Source organism: Ammospiza nelsoni, chromosome 10 (genome assembly GCF_027579445.1).
Source record: "Ammospiza nelsoni isolate bAmmNel1 chromosome 10, bAmmNel1.pri, whole genome shotgun sequence".
Taxonomy (NCBI): domain Eukaryota; kingdom Metazoa; phylum Chordata; class Aves; order Passeriformes; family Passerellidae; genus Ammospiza; species Ammospiza nelsoni.
The window spans coordinates 24,584,929-24,604,412 of record NC_080642.1 but is presented as its reverse complement, the minus strand read 5'-3'; the positions used below and the strand labels follow the sequence as shown (position 1 = coordinate 24,604,412).

The 19,484-nt window shown below is 40.2% G+C and overlaps 1 protein-coding gene across 4 annotated transcripts in view; it reads right to left on the bottom strand.

The window, feature by feature from the left end:
* Positions 1-19,484, bottom strand: part of ARHGEF4 (Rho guanine nucleotide exchange factor 4) — a 231,277-nt gene that overhangs the window by 211,572 nt on the left and 221 nt on the right. Inside the window, exons 1-3 of one of the 4 annotated variants that reach the window (XM_059479347.1) lie at positions 17,965-18,062; positions 4,005-4,040; positions 2,109-2,210 (exon numbers count right to left, since the gene is read on the bottom strand). Coding sequence is in view for 1 of the 4 variants with exons in the window: in XM_059479345.1 (XP_059335328.1) it covers positions 4,005-4,040; positions 17,965-18,057 (129 nt within the window). In the remaining 3 variants the exon portion in view is untranslated. Of the gene's footprint in view, positions 1-2,108; positions 2,211-4,004; positions 4,041-17,964; positions 18,063-19,484 lie in introns of those variants that run through there. The other 3 variants (XM_059479345.1, XM_059479348.1, XM_059479350.1) reach the window with 3 other exon arrangements.

Genomic DNA, 19,484 nt, shown 5'->3' with positions numbered 1-19,484 from the left:
TTACAGAAAATGCTTTCTGCCCAGTCCTTTTAAAGGTGAGTACAGAACAGTGTCAGGACATGCAACAGTATGTTACATACAATATACCTGCTATGAAAGTCTGGCCTTACACACAATTCTGGATGCTGGAGTTTTATTCCTTACAGGCAGTATTGTATTACTTATAGGCTTTTTATGGAGTCCTGTACAAAATGAGGCCCATATGTGTTCAGGGGCTGCAGCTATCTCCAATATGAACTTAATCCCTTGTTCAAACCTATACCACAACAGTCTGAAGTCTGCAGACAGCCACTGACCTACAGCGGCTCTGAGAATCCACATAGCCCAAAATATCAGCCACTACTTCACATCTCTTTGAGGGAGGGATTTTAAAAAATGCAAGTATAACACAGTTGCCAGTGTTAAAGTTTTCTTGCTCTTTCAAAATTTTATCTGACACTCATGAATTCCAAAGGATGTTTCATTTGCTACACTGAATATACAAACTTGTGCTCTGCACCTGCCACTGGTGGAGGTCAGTCCTCCAGTTTTTAATCCTCATGGCCACACTGACATGGGACTTCACAAAAAAAGTCATGACACAGTTAACCTCTGTGTTCTCCTTCCACATTTGTTGCCAGGACAGAAATGCACACTTCTTCTCCACTAAAAATACATGCTTGAAACAAATGTAGAGTTCTCATGTTTAACATAATACATTCTCAGACACCATTATGAAATCTTTCTTTTCTATCATTTTGAATGTCTGTGCAGCTCATAGGCATAATCAGCATAATGAAAAATCCAGAAAGAAAAATGTGAGTGTACTCCAATTACATTTTACTTGCCAAACACAAAAGATGGCTTCAGGGGCATTTCATGTCTCTTTGGAGATGTTTCATACAGTTTTTCACAAAGAGGTTATTACTCTTTAGCTCACAGGCTGTCACTGCAGCCCCAAGAGAACTCTGGTTCCCCAGACACTCACTATCCTGAAGTACAAGTGGAAAGGAGATACAGGACAGATATTCCTGCTATATCAGATAGATTTGCTGGTGATTGGTGTGAACAGTTTGGTCCCGAAATGCTGGCTTACTTTGCTCCATCAGCAGCTATAGCTACAAACATATTGCATTCAGTACTTCCCTCTAGCACTGCAGTGATTGCTACAGGGTCATGTAAATATGAATGGGACAGGAAGGTTCTGCCAAATAGAGGAATGGGAACTCTAAGCTCTCTGTTAAGATTTCCTTTGCAATACTCTAATAATTTATATATTAGAATAGAATTTATATATTGGAATATATATAATATATATTCTCTAATATTTATATTAGAGAATAATAATATTCTCTAACCATGGCAAAATATTAGCCCTTCACCTCATCCTTTAAGTGTGTCTCAGGTGTGTTAAAGAGAGCTGAAAGACAAACTGGATGTAAATGCCATTGGCTCCAAACTTACTACAAAACCATGTCTCAGGGATCTACTCCTTTTAGTAGCAACACAGCCCTTTTACAGACAATAGCCAAAACACTAACTAATGCCAGAGGGCTGACAACTAGCACCAAAATGAAAGTACTTTCTGAGAAAAAGGATGGCATGTGGAGTCATCATTTGCTGTGCAGGGACAACTCCCTCTCTGTCAGCTGAGGAACTGTTTCTCCCTTTTCCACTTTCTCTTTAACCCCTTAATTATGACTAAACAAACTTTCTCTGGCACTCAGGCAGGTCCATTGTGTCACATACCTTGTTCAGGAAGATGGGCAGCTGACAGGAAAACCCCCCTTGGCTAAACAAGCCCCAGTTAACGCCAGCTTGCCATTTTTTCACATCTCTGTCATGATCTCTCTGGTTTGTGTCAGTGGACAGGCCCAGATTGTTGGCATTGGTCACAGTGCTGGCTGCTGAACAAGCCCCTGGGGACGTGGGCTACATCACCAGCACCTGACAAACCACAGCCACTGTGTGGGATGAACCAAGACACAGCAGTGCAAGGTGCTACCAGGTGTGGCCCAGGTGCTGTTCCATGAAGCTGGCAGCCACTGCAGGAGCACTCAGTACAAAGGCAGAGAGCAGCCTGCTCCCCATGCAGCAACAGCTCACCCCCAGTGCTCACAAATGCTCACCTTCCCTTAGTAACTCCCACTGGGCTTTGCCTTGCACTGCTGACTCCACTCCTGTTCAGACACAGGGGTCTGGGTTGGATTTAGTGATGCCTCAAATACAAACTGAGAAGAGACGAGCAGGATAGAGCTTGAGAGTTATTGACTTCCAATCTCCTCATTACAAACAGGAAGCTGGACACTGAATCACTGCCCACCAACTGCAAGCCAATTCTCCTGCTAATGCAGGCAGTTTACAGCACAGTGCAGGTTCTGCCCCTTGGAAAGGGCACTGATTTGAACTGGGCACTGTCATGGATGTAGGAATACAACTCTTTTGTGCCAAAGGCCTTTCTTTCACCCTTCTGACTCTTAGCTCCCCCTGCCCACTCCCCTCCTTTGAGACCTATGACCTTGCCTTTTTGCCCTGTGATCTCTGCTGTGATTGTTAATGTTATATTTATAATCAAAGTAACCAAATCAAACTATTCCTTCAGTAACTCTTTAGTATCAGTCTATATACCTGGACTCTATTACTCCTAATGAATTGAAGTGTTTAGACTTGCAGATTTATTTCACAGTTCTCTACTGCTGTATTAATGACTGAATACAGCCTTAACTGGACAATTCACATTTAAAGGAGAGACTTTTATATGATTTTTACCAAACACTTTAGAGTAATGGTCAGGTGTTGTGCCACACAAACTGCACTGACCTCCTCTCTTGGGTTAGAAAAGAGGAATTGGGTGCGCTTTGAGCAGTGCACACCAGCAAATAGGGGTGTGTGCCATGTTTTTACATTTTCATGAGTCTCCCTGTTCATTTACTCTTGTATAGCATGGTATAGGAAATCATGGCTCTCCCCTTCCACACAAGAGGTCAGACAGCTGTGCAAAAGATTTGTTTTTCCTTTGGTGCCAGCAAACCAAGGCTTAGTGCAACCTGCCTGAGTCAAATACAACTAATGCCTCAAGTGCCACAGCTTGCAATCATTAAAATTATCCCAGAAATTAAAAGTACAAAACTGGTGTAAACAAAAATCTGGCAGGGAGGAAGTAACCTTCTTTTGAAAGACTGTTTTGACATCTGACAACAAAGTATTCAGACCCTGAATGGGAACCTCATTTCTATCCCAGCACTCTTCCTTCTTGAGAGCCGGAGTGGGGGTGGAGGGGAGGTACAGGCAGGAGACTGAGAAGTGACAGCCAGGGGGAGTAACCTTCCAGAGATAATCAATGGCTCTGGAACGAGCAGCCAGCCCTGCTGAATATTGATTAGCACTGCTGGCAAGCTCTGCTCCGGGGAGGGCAGCACTCCTGCCAGCTGCCTTGTGAGAGCACAAAGGGAGCCCCAGCAAAAGGCAAATTGTAAATGGCAAGTTTTATGTGAGAGGCACCATTCAGGCCCCCAGTAGGAGAAAAAACCCAGAAGTATGGTCACTGCACGAGCAGGCAGGAGGCAGCAGCAGTCCTGCAAACTTCTGTAATTACACTGTGCAATTCCAGGTTTACCTGAATAAGCCTGTTTTAAAGATTATCCCTTGCCAAGATATATGATACCACGAGTTGCCACAGGTTTCTCTTCCCCTAAGGTTTCCCTGCCATGTGAAAGGGGATGCTTTCACAGACACCTGCCCTCAGAAGCTTTGCCCAGTGTTACACCTCAGTACATGCCAGATACAAGTACACATCCAAGGTGATACCACACCCTTGAAGCAGCACAGCTGTGTGTTAGCACTGCGTCCCTCTCACAGCACAATCTGTTCTTACTCTCCCATTCAGTAACAAAGATTTTAGCTTTTTAGTATTTTTTAAATATAAATAGTTAGATATTCATTTTATTATTACATCCATTGGTTGATATATATAGAATGTACATAGCTGTGGAAGTTAGTTATTAGTGACTAAGAGGATATCCTACCTTTTTAGAAGCAGACAGTCTTTTCTCATAGGCTTTCTGTGAAAAGAGAAATTGTGACAGTCAGGAAAAAGAGACCTGGAAACTGTGTTCTTTAAAACAAACAAAAAAGCCCACAAAACAAAACAAAAATTAAAAAAAATTTGAAATAAGAAAAAAAAAATAAGAAGAAAAGAAAAAAGTTCCAGTTTCTGCCTGGTGTAACTCATCTGACTTCAGTGGGGCTGTCCCAGAGCAGATTCGTCCCCCTGTCTTTGCCAAAAAGAAAACAACAGGAGCCAGCCAAAGGCATCTGCTTTTGCATTTCCTCAGTGAGTCCATTCATTATACTCTCTTGATAGAGAAATTGTAAACAAAGGCACTTCATGATGCTGCATCGTGCTATCCATAATTACACTGTATGTGCTTCATCAGCAGACATGCTTCAGGACACACTGCAAAAGCTTTTATGTATTCAGGACTCTTTCTGAGAGGGTGGGTGAAATGAAGAGAGGGACAAGCTAACAGTTAAAACAGCAAAGGAAAACCTAACTTAACCTAAGCAGTTATTTAGAGAGGAGCTCAGTATAAGGGGGAGGAGAGGAAACTAGCTATACACACTGGAAAAAAAAAAGATGGGAGCAGAATTCCTGCCCACCAGCACCCAGTTAGTGTGTGTGCTTTAATATTCTCTCTATTTCTTTTTAAGATTGCACACCCTCAAAAACATGTTTTAACAATCATGTTATGTGGTGCTTCCATGTGAAAACCTCACTCTGGATGGGGATTCAAAAGAATTTTTTAAAACAAAAAGTTCAGTTTGGAGGGTCCCTGAGGCTAACTTTATATAATAAATGGCCAATCATGCTCTGACTTCATAGTGATTTAAGTCAGGTGTAACTCCCTAAATTGTGAGCACTAGAAAACTCTAGTGTCAGATCAAAAGTGAGTCCTAAACACTTTATTGCTTAGCACATCAGCCCAAAGTGCTTGGCAGTACCTGGTTCAAGTCATTCTCTGAGAAAAAATTCTGTTTATCTTGTAAGAATGTACTAACACTGCCTTGGATGTAATTAAGTCCAGCAGAATACAACATTTCTGCTGAGAACTTTGTTTTTAGAAGTCCATAATCTGCAACCAGAACATGTGTAATCCATACCCTGTATAGAAGTATTTATGTCTGAAAATAAGGACTTGGAAAAAGGAATTTCTTAAGGATAATCAACACCCAGGTGGGTAGGGCAGGCAGGCATTCAAGAGCTGGAAGCTGAGACTGGTCTGAAAAAAAAAGCAGAGACAGAGGTAGCAAGGAAAGGTGAACACAGGTTGGTGGAGAGACAGAGGCTTGTAGTAAATTCTACCTTGTACTGCCTATATGCACATATAACCTATATTGCTGCAAAATCACAGTCTTAGGTTTGTTTGGGTTCTAATAGAAGTAAATTTTGGAAATGAAGATGTAATAGAAGTTGACCTGTATCAAAACACACTAAAAATAGCACTTAACAATGTCAAATTGCTTTGAATGTTAGATTTCACTGTGGACTATGGAACAAAACAGCTTCAAAGCACATACATCAAGACCACATTTGGATGGTATAACAGCAAACTGAAAGATTTCTAAACTGTGCAATCCTAGTTCTAAAAATTTATTCCATATCCAAAGTTTGCCTCTATTATAGTCAGTTACATAGAGGTAGAGACCATAAAAGGAAAAATTCAGGCAGCCCTTTTCTGCATGCTTTTTGCATAAAGTTTAAAAACTGTCAGGCTTGTGTCACTTGAAGAGTGTTCACAGCTGAGTAATTACAGCTAAACAGAGGCACCTGCCTCTAGAAAGGGCTGGACATCCACGTTTTCTTGGCCACTGCTCAAGGGACAATGGATGCAATATATAAGGGAGCAGCCAGTGACAAGTGAGTACAGGTAACCAAGCCATTTCTCACTAGAAAAGCCAAAAACTCTGCCTCACTTGGGCCCTATCCCAAGAATTCTCTAAGAGGACCTGGCTCTGAAAAGAGTGATTACATGGCAACTCTTTAAAACCTTGCCATAAGAGCTGCAGAGTTACTCCTCATGTAATTATATAAAAGTTGCTGGCATTTATTTCCCAGTCATCTCACTCAGGAGCTCGCCTTTCACAGAGAAGAAAGGAAGCCAGGAAAGGACATGAACAGACTGAAGCACGTCAGAAAAGTCTCAGCCAAAGCTTAGTCATTCCACACAAATTCAGAAAGCCTGGAGACTTGTTTAGTTGGAGTTTCAAGGTTGCTCAACTCAGTGTAACAAAGAGGAAAGGATACCCAATCTCACAAAATAATGCACTACTATCTGGCAGCAAAATATAGTCACTCTATAATAGATCTGTAAAAGTCCTCTCAGAATTTATAAAAATTAGTTACTGTATAATAATTGTTAATAGTATCTTATATAGCTATTCAACTCTACAATGTTCAAGTCTTTAACACAGACAGGACCAGCATTTGCTCATTCTGGATTACCAAAGGTTTGACCCTACCATCGTGGCAGGTTCCTTGTTGTGGCTACTGGCACAAAGAAAGCCCTGAGACCTGCAGGAACCAACTTGTGGCTTCTACAACAAATTTTACCCAGACCTTGCACTACACAGAATAGAACTGAAAAAACTTTTAGATTTATCTGAAGGAATCTACTTCTACAGGTCAAAAAGTCTCTACAGATTAATTTTTGAAAAATTCCCAGTAATTCCTAGGAAGAGAGCCAAAGGGCACCCTTTGGAATTATTTTGGCTTTCACCAGGAAGGGGTCTGTTCTGAAGAAAAGTCTCTGTGGAAAACTGGGTGAGATGCACATGTTGCCCCTTCAACTCTGAAGTTCAGACATAGGGGTGTTTGTAATGACCCTCTAGCTGAGCTGGAACCCAAGCCACCCAGCTGGGACAAGTACACAACACGCACCATTTCTGTGAAAAACCAATGAGAAATGCAGTGGGCACCATCCCCAGGGCTTTCAGCCACAGCTGCCCTCTGGGCTGCAAAGAAGGCTGAAGTACAGAGCTACATGTGGCCAGAAGTGCTGTGTTTCAAGTGGCTTGGGATTAAACCCCTCCTGACTTACACCCAAACCACATACAATTTCAGGCTTGCAACTTAGCCAAGTGCTGCTGAAGGGTTCACAAACTTTAGTTGAACTTGGCTTAAACTTTGAATTGGAGAGTAAAAAGTAAAATAAAACTTTCAAGTTGAAAGTTCTGTCTTAAGTCCATCTCCAATACTGATGCCTTATAAAAATACAGTTGGTGTTCTACCCTAAGCAGTGACCCCAAACCCCATTCCTTATACACATTTTCCCAGGTTTCTTTTTCTGTATGGACCTTTCCCACTTCATGGGTTTCACAGAAAATATGATCTTTGAGATGAGGATGAAGATCCTGAGCTACAGAAACACTGTAGGCTGTGCATAATCCTTCACTCACAGGACTAAAACCCCTCCATCCCAAAAAGCTCACTTAAGTAATGATAATATGATAACATTCTTTAAGATTTTCCAAGGCCAAATGAAAAGCTATTTTATCTTTTTAAAGAAAGACGGAAAATAATATAATAGAAGAACTTGGGAAAATGGATAATGGCCCTGTCAGTGGTAGTAAATCCAACCTTAGGGTCACAGATTCCATTATGTGCCTTTATTTATTAGTCTGAGATATAGGAATGGATAAATAGATATAGATGTACAGCATCTTGCTGCACACCAAGGTTATGGCAGCCTTGACTGTTTCTAGAAGCAAGTGCACCCCTTGTACATGTTTTCCTCAGCACGGTCTTTTCCCTCAGTTTCGGCCTCAATTTTTAACACATTCACATAAATCTCTCTCTTAGAACAGGCACTACAGGTCTGAAGCTTTAGGATAAACTGCAAAGGAGAAGAAGGGAGAGTGAACCATCTATAACCAAAGGTAACTCTTGAAGCTATACCTGTTCAAATAAATAGATTTTAATTTAAAGCAAAATTAGTTTATCCCTGAATAGTGAACTTTCCTGAAATTTCTTCTAAAATAGGCTTCAACACTATCTACTTTTCTCCATGCTCATTTTAGCCTGTTCTTTCAGCTTGTTTCTTTTTTAATAAAGAATTACCATTTTTGTAGTGGCAATAGTAAACCATAAAAAGAAACAGCTTCAGAAACCTCTCTCTGATATTCTGAAAATAAAGCGAACAAAGAAAAAAACACTACTAATGTCTTCTAAACCATTTCATATCATCAAGGATCACATATTTGAAAACAAATTAGGTTATCAGATTTCTGAAGGATACATTTTTGATTCTGCACACTTTATAAGCCATTGTGTAGACACTTGAGTTTTGTACTTAACTTGAAGAACTGGCAAACAAAAATAGTTCCTGCCTCTAACCTTGTCTTTTTCATGTGATAATAATTCACTCCTGGTCAGGGGAAGAGGAAAGCAATATCAGGATTAAACACAACATGTAAATAGCCCTGAGGCACGGGGGTTTCTCCTTCCATCTACTGTAACAACGACTTCTCTCTGATAATTTAACACAACAGTCGCTGGATCTTTTCACAGCTGGTGTTTATTTTACAACACAGGTCCTGACCTTGTCTAGGTAGGTTTGGTTTTCTTGCAAAGACTTTCTGAATGAGAATGTGGTATAGTCTCATGCCCTTGGGGCAGTGACAATGTAAGGTAGTTCCAGCTGACCAATATTTCCCCCTGTTCCTGCCCTGCTTGTGGGACTGTGCTCTGAAACATGGCACTTCCACAGAAGTGAAAACTTACTGGGCCAAGTGACACAGAAATGAGGTTTCCACATGTGTCTACTCCTTGACTTGTGTGACCTGCTAAGAGCTGTGTTGCTACAAGTGTGTGTGCGTGGAAGAAATGGACTAATAAACAAGTAATTAAAGGTTGGAACTGCTCAAGGCATGAGCACCACCAAGAAAGGCACTTAAAAAACAAAAAGCATATGCACAAGCTTCTCAGCAACCTTTTTTTAATCTAAAATAAAGCTATTCTGAAAACTTTAGTGTTTCATTAATTTTGGATGTTTTAAACTTACAAATTGCAGATATCATTCAAAGTTGAATTTCTCTCTCCTGCTAATGAGCAGGCCATTTCCCCTTTCTCCTACTCTTTGTGAGTTGCAGGCTACTGCCCAAATCAGAGACTTGCTGTGCAAGACATACACATACATCCTTCCTCTCAAAGAGAAGTTTATGTGCTGGTGTGAATAAACAAGTTTACCCTTAAGAGGAAGAACTGATGCAGAGATGAAGCAGTTTATCCCTCTTGGAAGCTTGAAGCAGGAACAGGAGTGAACCCAAATCTTCAGTGTGCTCACACAAGATTGTGCACATTTCTCAGTCTGGAAAGGATGAACTCCACTGAATTGAAAATGTACATTTGGATTGAGCCCACATGGTAAGACAGTGCTGTGGAATGGACATCAATGCACAGTCTGTGCTTCCAGAGATCAGGGTTTGGACAAACGCTGGCTCCAGCCCCACTGCTGCTCCCCTGGGGATCCATATTAGTGATCCCTGACACAAAATAAACATTGCTCTGCACGGGATTTCTGAACACAGGACCATGGAGCCAAAGGTTCCACTGTTTTAGGATTGGCAGAGGCTTGGAAGCAAACAGGATGAAAAAGAGCACATATCCATGGAAACAAAGGTGTTTGCAGAGCCCTGGTTTCAGCAGGATTGGAGATTCCATGAGATCACATTTTTTAAAATCAGTACCACTCTGTGTTGTCACCTCACAATTCAACAGGCAGTTGTTGTCTTTGGAGAGTGGCAAACACTGACCTGATGGACAATGGGAAACCTTCCATCATTTATGACCAATACAGTTCCCAGGATTTCTTGTGTGCAGATTTGCCTGCTTCTAGCAGCTAAAATGCAAATTTTTTTCCTCCTTTTTTTCACCCCTTTCTGTCTCTCTCCCTTGTTTTTTGCGGGTTTTTTAAGATGTTTTCTCCTGGTTTCTCCAGCATTGCATTTTGCTGATGTCAGTCCCCTTGCACTCACTCTCTGCTGGGCATCTCGGCCAGCTATTTATGTAGGAAGTGAAATGAAAGCCTGCACTTTTCTGATGAATACTGCTACACTCATGCATTTTGAATTTTTATTTGGGCTAAGCAAAGAAAAAAGTCAATCCAGCAGCTATTACAATCAGCATCTTTTACAAGCTGATCCAAGCCCTAAAACACTTGAAAGATGATTGACAAGTCCAAGGATGAAAGACTCATTGTTTAGGAACTTTCCACTGCAAATTGGTATTTGAAATTTCCTCTGCAGTTACAGCACCTGAAAATGTGTTTGTTTTTTTTTTTTTTTTTTAGCAATCACATGCCTCCAGGAGCTGGGAATTCAAGGGAAAAAATGCCAATTTGAAAACTTTAACTGGCAATATTATGAAAGTTACTGTCTCCTGAGCATTGACATTAGAATTTTTTGCACGTTCTAGTTTTTCACCCACGCTCTTCTCACCACACCTTAAGGGCCTGGTCTCTCTTCCAGCAGGGAGAGACTGGCTACCAAACTGTACTAGGCTTGCCCATTGTGCTAATGGGATTATAGTAAATAATACCAAAAAACTCCTACTTATTCATATGGAAACAGCATTAATCCCTTCTGCCTGCCCCAGCCCATAACTTTGTGTCTGAGCATGAAAGCTATCTGTCTGCTTTGGCAGCACAGAAACATTCACAAAATGTTTTCCAAATACTAGGTTTTCTCCCTCCCCCCTCAATTCTTTTCAGTTTAGCTCTGAAAGAACACATCAAGTATAAGACTATGATATTCTTTCCCATATAATTTAATATAGGGCATTGATACTACTTTCTGGGGTATAACATCAAACATAATTACCAGGAAAAGGTAGAAAATACAGCAGGAGCCATAAAAAGCTGTATCTTTTATCCTGTTCATTTCCTGTCTCATACATGCCACCACAGTACGTTATTAATCAGTGTAGGAGGTTTTAGTAAACAACTTTGCAGCACATCTTGCCAGCTGTCCCAGGTGCTGTGCAGGGGATGGATTCACACCACCTGCACAATATAACTGGGTGTTATGGTGACACTGTCTGCCTTAGCTGGCCTCACTTACACTGACACAGAAAGTCAGCTGGGATGGCCAAAGAGAACAGCAGTGTTGGTTTCAGCTTACTTTAACACATCTGGACACTAAACCCTGTGGTTCAGCGTGGTGCCTGCCATCCTGTGTCACTGCCCCTGTGGCAGAAGCAGAACTGCTGGCAGAGTGTGGATCAGAGATTTTGGAGTGGTAAACCTGGATAGACATTGCTTGAAAATTTGTCTGTGAACTTGGGCCTGTTCTTAGAGCTTGCAGCTGTGCTATGGTAAATAATTCTACCTGGATTCCTCTATTACCTGGATGTTCTCTAAACCACACTACCACAATCTCATCTATTGCATTAAGACAGAAAAGGTGAGCTCCCAAGGTTTACCCTGCCATTTTCTTCTGCTAGAATCTAAATGACAGTCCACTTATAATGACCATAATCAAAATGATAGTATTTCCATAATCTACGACTAAATACACTTGTTTCATCCAAAAACAAAACCAAGAGCAAAAAGAAAGCTAGAGACCTAAATCTGCCTTTTACTAAGGGAAAAATGCAATACATCTATTAATAATCAAAGCAAAGGGATAAAAGTTGCTTGCTTTTTGCTTGTTTGTTTTTAATTATCTGTATTATTCTACATTTTTACAGAAATTTGGGTTAGTATGATTGAAGGTTGATGGCTCTCCAGAGAATAGCCTTTTTGCACCTAGACACACTCTTTCTCAGTGCAAATACAAGTTTCCCAAAAAAGTCAAACTCCAGTGTGTAAAAAGAATACTTTTGTAGTTATTTAGAAATGGACATTGTATTTCACTTCTTGCTCGTGGATGGTGTAGTGATCAAGCTAACTTTTAAAACTGCCCTGCCCAAGTGTTCTTGTGGGTATTTATACATTTTGCTATCTGGCAACCCCTTATTAAAGGTTTTTAACAGCACAAATTCTTCCTTATTTGCCAATTTTCATCCAGATATATAAATAATCACATTTGGAGCACCACACTTGAAGCATCAAATGAGAAGTTTTATTTCTTTCCAACACCAGTTCTGCTTTTCTTCAACACAAAACATCAGGAGGAGAAAAAAAATTACAGCACCTTCTTAGATTTCTGTAATAATGAGACACTTTCTAGGAAGAGCATCAAATATTCCAGAGTGCACAAGAAGTGATTTGTTCTCAGTTATCTTCTTACAGGTTCTTAATCCACCCTGTGTACTCTGTTAGTCATGCAGGATTTCAGTCAAATTTTTGAAGCTAATCATCAAGTTACAATTCAGCAAGAAGGTTCTGCTCTGATTCATGAGCTGCAGAGCTGCAGAGGCCTGCAGGTTTGTTATGGGAACTGGGCTTGCATTAACAGCATAAAGAAGATAATGCAGCTCTGATTGATAGTGGTTTTTGAGAACCGTGGTAGCTGAGAAAGGCAGTTCCACTGAAAAGCAGGTATTGAACACATTCTCCCATGTAAATAAAGGTGTGATCATTTTTAAAGAATGAGGATGTAAAAAAGGGATGTGGCTGGATTTTCCAACAATCATTCCCCAGGTTTATAAAGAATGCTTTGAAATCATTCTGCACATCAGCCTTTCACAGCCTGCACTGAACACACTGCTTGTAGCTCAGAGCTGGATCCAGGAGATGGCTTGATGAATACTAAAGACACTGGAATTTTTTCAATTCCTGGCTTTTTGCAGAGGGGAGAGGAAGAAGTCAAAGTGCCCAGCACATGCTGAATGGTTGACACTGCCCATAAAGAGCTGAATCTCTGCCCAGAATGAGAAATCAAGCTGAACTGAGCTCGTTGTCAGGTTCAACACATTCCAATTTTCTCTCTGATGTTTTCCATTTTCATTGCCTTGTCTTTCTACCACACTTAGCTCTCTCCAGCACTGCAAGTACTATTCCAATATAAAACAGACTGTTTAAATATTTCTGGCCCAAAGGAATCCAGATAATTAGAGCACAAATTAAAGGAAAACAGATTCAGAAATATTACTCCTAAACAAAACAAGCCCCACAGAACAGCTTATGATGTTTTAGGAGTTAAGTGTATCTAATCAGACTGTTTGCCCTCAGAGCCTGACCCTGAATAAAACATTGGAAGTTTTGACCAAATGAGTGAAAGGAGGTTGATTTTTCTGGCTGAAAGCTTAAAAAGTCAGTGTTCCAAAGGGGAGTGAAAGGAATGTTTAAAGCTTTCTGCAAAACATCCCTCTTTAGTTGTCTCAAGTTGCACTTCTTAAAGCCACTTCTTGGCTTTTACTCTGAGGACTGAAGAAAAACAGTAGGCTTCAGAGGAGTTCCATTAATAGCCAAACAAAAACCACTTTACTGAGAAAACATGTATTTCTGCAAGCAGCTGACCCAACAGAGTCCTCTTTCCTACAGCTCTGCAGTTCTCCAGTGTGGAAATGGAATTTTACAAAATTTCTGATGTTTAATAAGGGACAGTTTTATGAAGGACCCTTTCCCTCAGGAGGAGCATTAGCTAAGTCTATTTTCACTCCCTGACTACCTACTTGTGAACTCTGCTAACTTCTGCCCCTCTCAACTTTTGCTGAGATTGGCCAGAATGTTCAAAAGTTATTGGGAAGGAGTTAGAGATGCAGCAAGACCATGTAAGCATATCAAATAATAAAAACAAACAAAACTAAAACCAACAACAACAAAACCAACAAAAAACCACAAAAAAGCCAAAACCAACCAAACGAACAAACAAAACCACACCCACTGTGTAATTTCCAACAAACACTTAATGTAGCTGGAAAATAGCTGTGAAGGGAGTCAGCCAGGTCCCCTCACAGAGTTCTTGGTCCAAGTGTGACCTGTCCACTGGTAAAAGCCCTGTCCCAGACTCTGTGTACCAAGGTCCAGCCCCTTCCTCTGTCAAAATCTTCCTGTAAACATAATAAGTCATGTTGAAAAAGAACTCAAAAAGACAGACGAGCCTCAAATTTGGTTTTCCAAACCCAACATTCTCATGCTTAAAGCTGTAGTTACATGTTCTCACAGAGTACATGGAGAGTGTTATAACCAGAGTAGCAGCGTGTTTGGCAGCCAACAATTGCATCTAACCACTACAAAATTGTTACAAGAAGATATATCTGATAATCTTCTCTCCCTTCACTGGACCATTTCCTTAGGGGCTGTACTTTGGAATCCAGAGAAAACCTTCTCCTGAAGAAACCACCCATGTCTTAGAGCTTCCAGCCTGTTGGTATGAAAAGACAAGTGTCACCTCCAGAAGTGGCCACAATTTCACTGAAGATTTTTAGAAGTCAGCACCTAAGAAAGAGGTCATAATTGACTCCCTGCACCATTTTTTCCCCCTCAAAGGGTGGCAAAAGAAGGCAGAAGTGCTCCTACACTTCCTTGTGAGCACAGGCTAATGGCTAGAAAATTCATTCATATTATAGGAAAACCAGATTTCATCTTTTCCCTAGGAAAGGATTCATCCCATACTGTTTCACAGGCTGACCTGTGATTACAGGAATTTAGTCCACCCCTACAATGTTTATAACCAGAAGAAAAAGATCAAAATAAATTAAGGAATAAAATCAAACTAATTTCCTATTCCTTTTAGAGGCAATGAGCTGAGCCAAGGACAGCAAGATTATGAACACAGAGTGATACATCTATTGAAAAGCAAAGAATTAAGGCCCTGTGCCCTAAACTATAGGAAAGTGATTTAATCTTTCACTTAGGATCCATTCTCATGCATTACATGGCATGTAGAAGTTCATAGCAAGAGCAGTTGGAAGCTCTGTAGAACCCAGCACTCAAAAATACAGAGACAAGAAATTGAATTAAAGGTTTGTTTCACCATTGTTTTGCCTTTTGTACAGATTTCAGACTGTTTAAAAAATACCAGGTGAGCTGACAGAAAATGCTTAAGGTATAATGAATAACAGGGAAATCACCAGCTGGTTTTGATATTCAAAGGTACAGAATATTACTGAAATATGGTAAATGATTGAAACAGAATCAATTCAACTAAATTTATGTTAATTCTGAATTAAAAGAAAGATTTGAAGTCTCTTTCCTCATCCCCACAAGTCATGGTGACCTCTGAAAATGGAAGCCTCCTTCAGGGAAACAGGAGTGGGAAATTTCCCAGATGTCTACAAAGATGCTTCCTGAACTCTGACAGGCTTACTGCGCGTGTTCCCATGGCACGTTGGTGGAATTTGATTATTTTGTAACTAAACTTCATGTCAAACTGCATGAAAGCTCACTCAGATTGGTTTCTCACCTGCTAAGCACAGTCTCTCCTCCTTCTGTCCGTGTTAATTTACAGTAGGGTGAGCTCCCCTGACACGAAGGACACGTAATTCTGTCCACTGATAAGGAGTTACAGGGAGTCACTGATATTTTCCAAGCCATGAGCACCTGGGGCCCTGTCTGTAGCCAAGAGCTGCAAACATTTGGATGTATGAGGGATGCACACAAGCTGTTACAAAGGTGCCTCTGGAACACAGCAGCACCATTCCAGTGCTGCTGGCCTTCCCTCCCCTCCCACTGCAGCAGCATTGCTGCGTTCTGCCAAGCTGCAGAACCTGAGAAAAAGCAACACTGTGCTGGTTTTGTTCTAGTGAAGGGGAAGGAGAAAAAAATTAGCACTTTTTGAATGGATTAGGACTTGGAAGAGATTTAAGTCATGTAAGAGTGTCAGGAAATAAGAATGTTGAGTCTCAAATCTAAACAGTCTTTAAGAAAGCTCAGCAAGAAAGAAGCATTAATAAATTAGAGGTTTAGTTATCCTCTTGGCTTAGCCAGGGCAGTGGAAGGTTCTCAGAAAGCTTTCTGAAGAAATTTGTGATTTTAACAAAAGCTACAATACCTCTCCTCACTCTACTTTATAGTAGTATGAGTTGTTTCTTCCCAACTTGAAACACTTAAATGCACTGTGCAAATGTAAGGCTGTATGCAAGCACATAAAATCACAGATAGAAACATGTATTTTAGCCTATGTACTTTAAAAATTCTTCCTGTTGTCCAAGAAACTATCCACAGAGAAATGGCACAACCATTTATCCTACAGAATATTTCATGCACGTTGTGCAAAGCCATTGCGTGCAGACCACTCAACATTTTGTGTATACTACACAATTAATATATAAAAAAATCTCTGCACATGCAGAGTCCTGGGGACTCATTGTGTGCAGACCACTCAACATTTTGTGCACACTTCACAATTAATATACAAAAAAATCTCTGCACAGACAATGAGTCCTGGGGTCTGAAGCTGTTGCACACACCCAGAGCAACTACTAGGTTTGTAGCCACAAATGAGGTTCTGCCTCTTTCTGTAATATAAGCATGGCTCTTAAAACCTACAAACTCAATGGTTGTAAATAGTTGAAACCACAAGAGAACCAATCAAATGAATCTGCAACCAGACAAGGTGCAACCTTCCCCAGGTTGCCCCTCAAAACCATCAGAAAGTGTGTGTTGACCAAGATTTTGCCTCAGGATTTTGCAGCTGGCTCTGGCACCTGCCCTAGGGCTGTTTTCTCCACTCCCATAGCTGTGTGGATGCCTGCCCCTTTTCAGTCAGCCTCACAAAAGATCCCTGCAGAAAAAATACCAGAAAAAGTCCTATGAAAGGGTCTCTATCTGCCCCCTAATGCAAGCAATTGGCACCACAGGATAAAAGCTACATACAGACAAGAGAAAAGACACTACAGATATGGAATATGTGTGGAAACAAAGATCTCTAGCAATCCAACACATAACACAGTAGTGTTCAGTTTACATTTTGATGTTATATTTTTGTATAGCTATGCTGTCAAAAAACCTGATGTAGCTACTGCCCCAAAGCTGCCATGCACATAGAAGAGAGGGCTTGCTGCTGCTGAGGCACCACCTGGTCCCACTCCTGTGGTCTCCACCCCATCCTCATCATGGATCTCCTCTCCTTCTTCTTCAGAACTCATATACTTCTGAAGAAAAAACAGCCAGTAAATATTGCCTTGACACTTGTTTTGATCTTTATGGTGATCTGTCCATCAACTAAATGCCTACCACAGTAAGATTTGAATGCAGAAACAGGGAAACAAAGACCTAAACTAACTAATATTAATATTAAATTAACTAACTAATATTAAATTAACAATGCACATTCTAAATTAACTAATACAGCTTTGTTACACCATTGGAACCAGCAGCATTTGAAGCTCAAATGTCTCACTGCTTCCCTGCTTAAACCTAAAACCTTAAATCACATCACTTCTGCAGAATTCAATGTTTCTCTGCTTGGATCTGAACATTACAGTAGCTTTCTGCAAGGAATTAAATTGAAGGAACTATAGTTTTTATACCTGTTCCATTGTCTTGTTCCTATCCAGTAATACATCAGGCAAAAATATTTTTATTAGATGTGGCCAGATCAAATTTAAAATAAGTCCCAGCACAACTTCAAAAACTCTATTATATTTGAAAAATGTTTCAAACCCCCACCCAATTCTTTACTTTTATAAAGTTCACATTTTCAGAGTTCAAATACATTCCAGTGCTCATCCAACACAAGAGATTAATGCAAATCAGTGAAGAACATGACAAGAAATTGCACCTAGAAAATAATCGAAAATAATTTTGAAACACTTGCAATTATCTAAAAGTGTACAGAGATAAACTGGCTAGCAATTACTAATGTAGTGCTTTGTGTATTACTCCATGAGTAGCCCCTACAAGTTTTCCCTTGCTGGATCTCCTGTTTTGGGGTACAACATCAATATTTACAAAGCTCCTGCTACTAATAAACTATGAAAGAAATTGCATGGTACATAGCAATGAATTCTCAAATCCTCCAGGAGAGATTTTGATCAATTTGTATTTTAAGCACATAAGAAGTTAACTAAAAATATCACAGACTTGTACTGAAGTTTCTTACCTCGCAGAGTTCCAGCAGCAGCCAGCATATCAGGTACACTGTCTGAGTGAGTTTCTCTCTCATATATTGCTCAGGCAAACAGGTAAGGTACATTTGTTCCAAATCCAGCTCTTCATGGACAGCACAACTGCCAGCATTATTAATATCTTCTTCCCCACCCTCTTGTCTTCCTTCCTCCTCTTCTGCTGATGCACCCAAACATCTACTGAACTCCATTTTAAAAACGTCCGTCGTGTCACACCCCCAGGCCCCCCTCCTTCTCCACAAAGCCCTGATCTTTCCAGAGACAACTCAGGAAAGTTTTAATTTCATATCAGTAATGATATTCCCTGATCCTCCACAAGTATGTAGCCTTGTCTTGAAGCCAACCCAGAAAGTTCAGGCTGTGGTAGAATAAACTTTCTTTAAACTGTATTGGCTTTTTGCCTTTCTCTTATTAAACAACCTCTTGCAAATGTGTGTACAGCTACAAGACAAATATAGCACCAGCTAGCCTTGTCATAGAGCACAAGAATACTCCTGCTGTTGCCAAGAGAGGAGAGAAAGATCCCATTTATTTAAAGAGCAAGTCCTCAGCATCAGGACTTCAGTTCAATTTTCCATCAGAAGATGAAAAATCTGTTATCTTAGAAAACCTTTTTTTTGTCAACTGTGTTTCCTCACAACAAATCCCAATTCTGTAAAAAAAATTATGTTCTTACGGAGGTGGGGTTTTTAATTCCAGAGACTTGCAGCCACAGTAATTCATTGTTTGTGATATCACAGACGCCAAGCTTGTGAAGACTACAAATTTCAAAAGAAAAATGAGGTCTTGCAGATGGACTGGAGCCAAGGCATTCTGAAATAATGAACAGGCCTTCCATAGGCCAAAACATGAAGAAAATATGCAAGCGATCAACTAAGTAATGTTTAGTTAAACATTAAGCAGCTCATCTCTTCCTTGTGACAGCTCAAACTTGAACATTAAGAAAAATTTCAAAGACCTTTAGCCTACTCTTAGTTAAAAGACCTAAAAATTTAGGTTTAGCTGTTTCAATTATCAAAATTCAACAGTATCAACAGCTATAAGGCATTATTTTAACGAATTGGATTAACTTGACTGGTAACTTAATGCAAAAACTTACACTTTCTACAAATTATTTCCCCCACCATGGAGAGAAGTAAAGGAAGATACCAGCGTGGTTTGCTGAAGAATTAATCAAGAGTTCCAGAATCTTGGAACATTGCCCTTTTTAACATATAGAGGATGTAACACCCAAAAGTTCCATCATCTTGGACCACCTTCAAGCATCCCATGACAGTTATTCAGTAAATGCTTACCATCCAATTTTACAGTCCTTAATCAAATTAAACACCACCTTGACCTAATCTCAGTATCTTTAATTCCTGTGTCATACATTTTATTATTAGAATGGGTGTTTCAGAAAACAAAAGGTAAAATCAAAATTGCTAGACACCCATATACAGTCTGTCCACAGGAAAAGGCAAATGAACTGCAGAAATCATACACATTTCTTTTG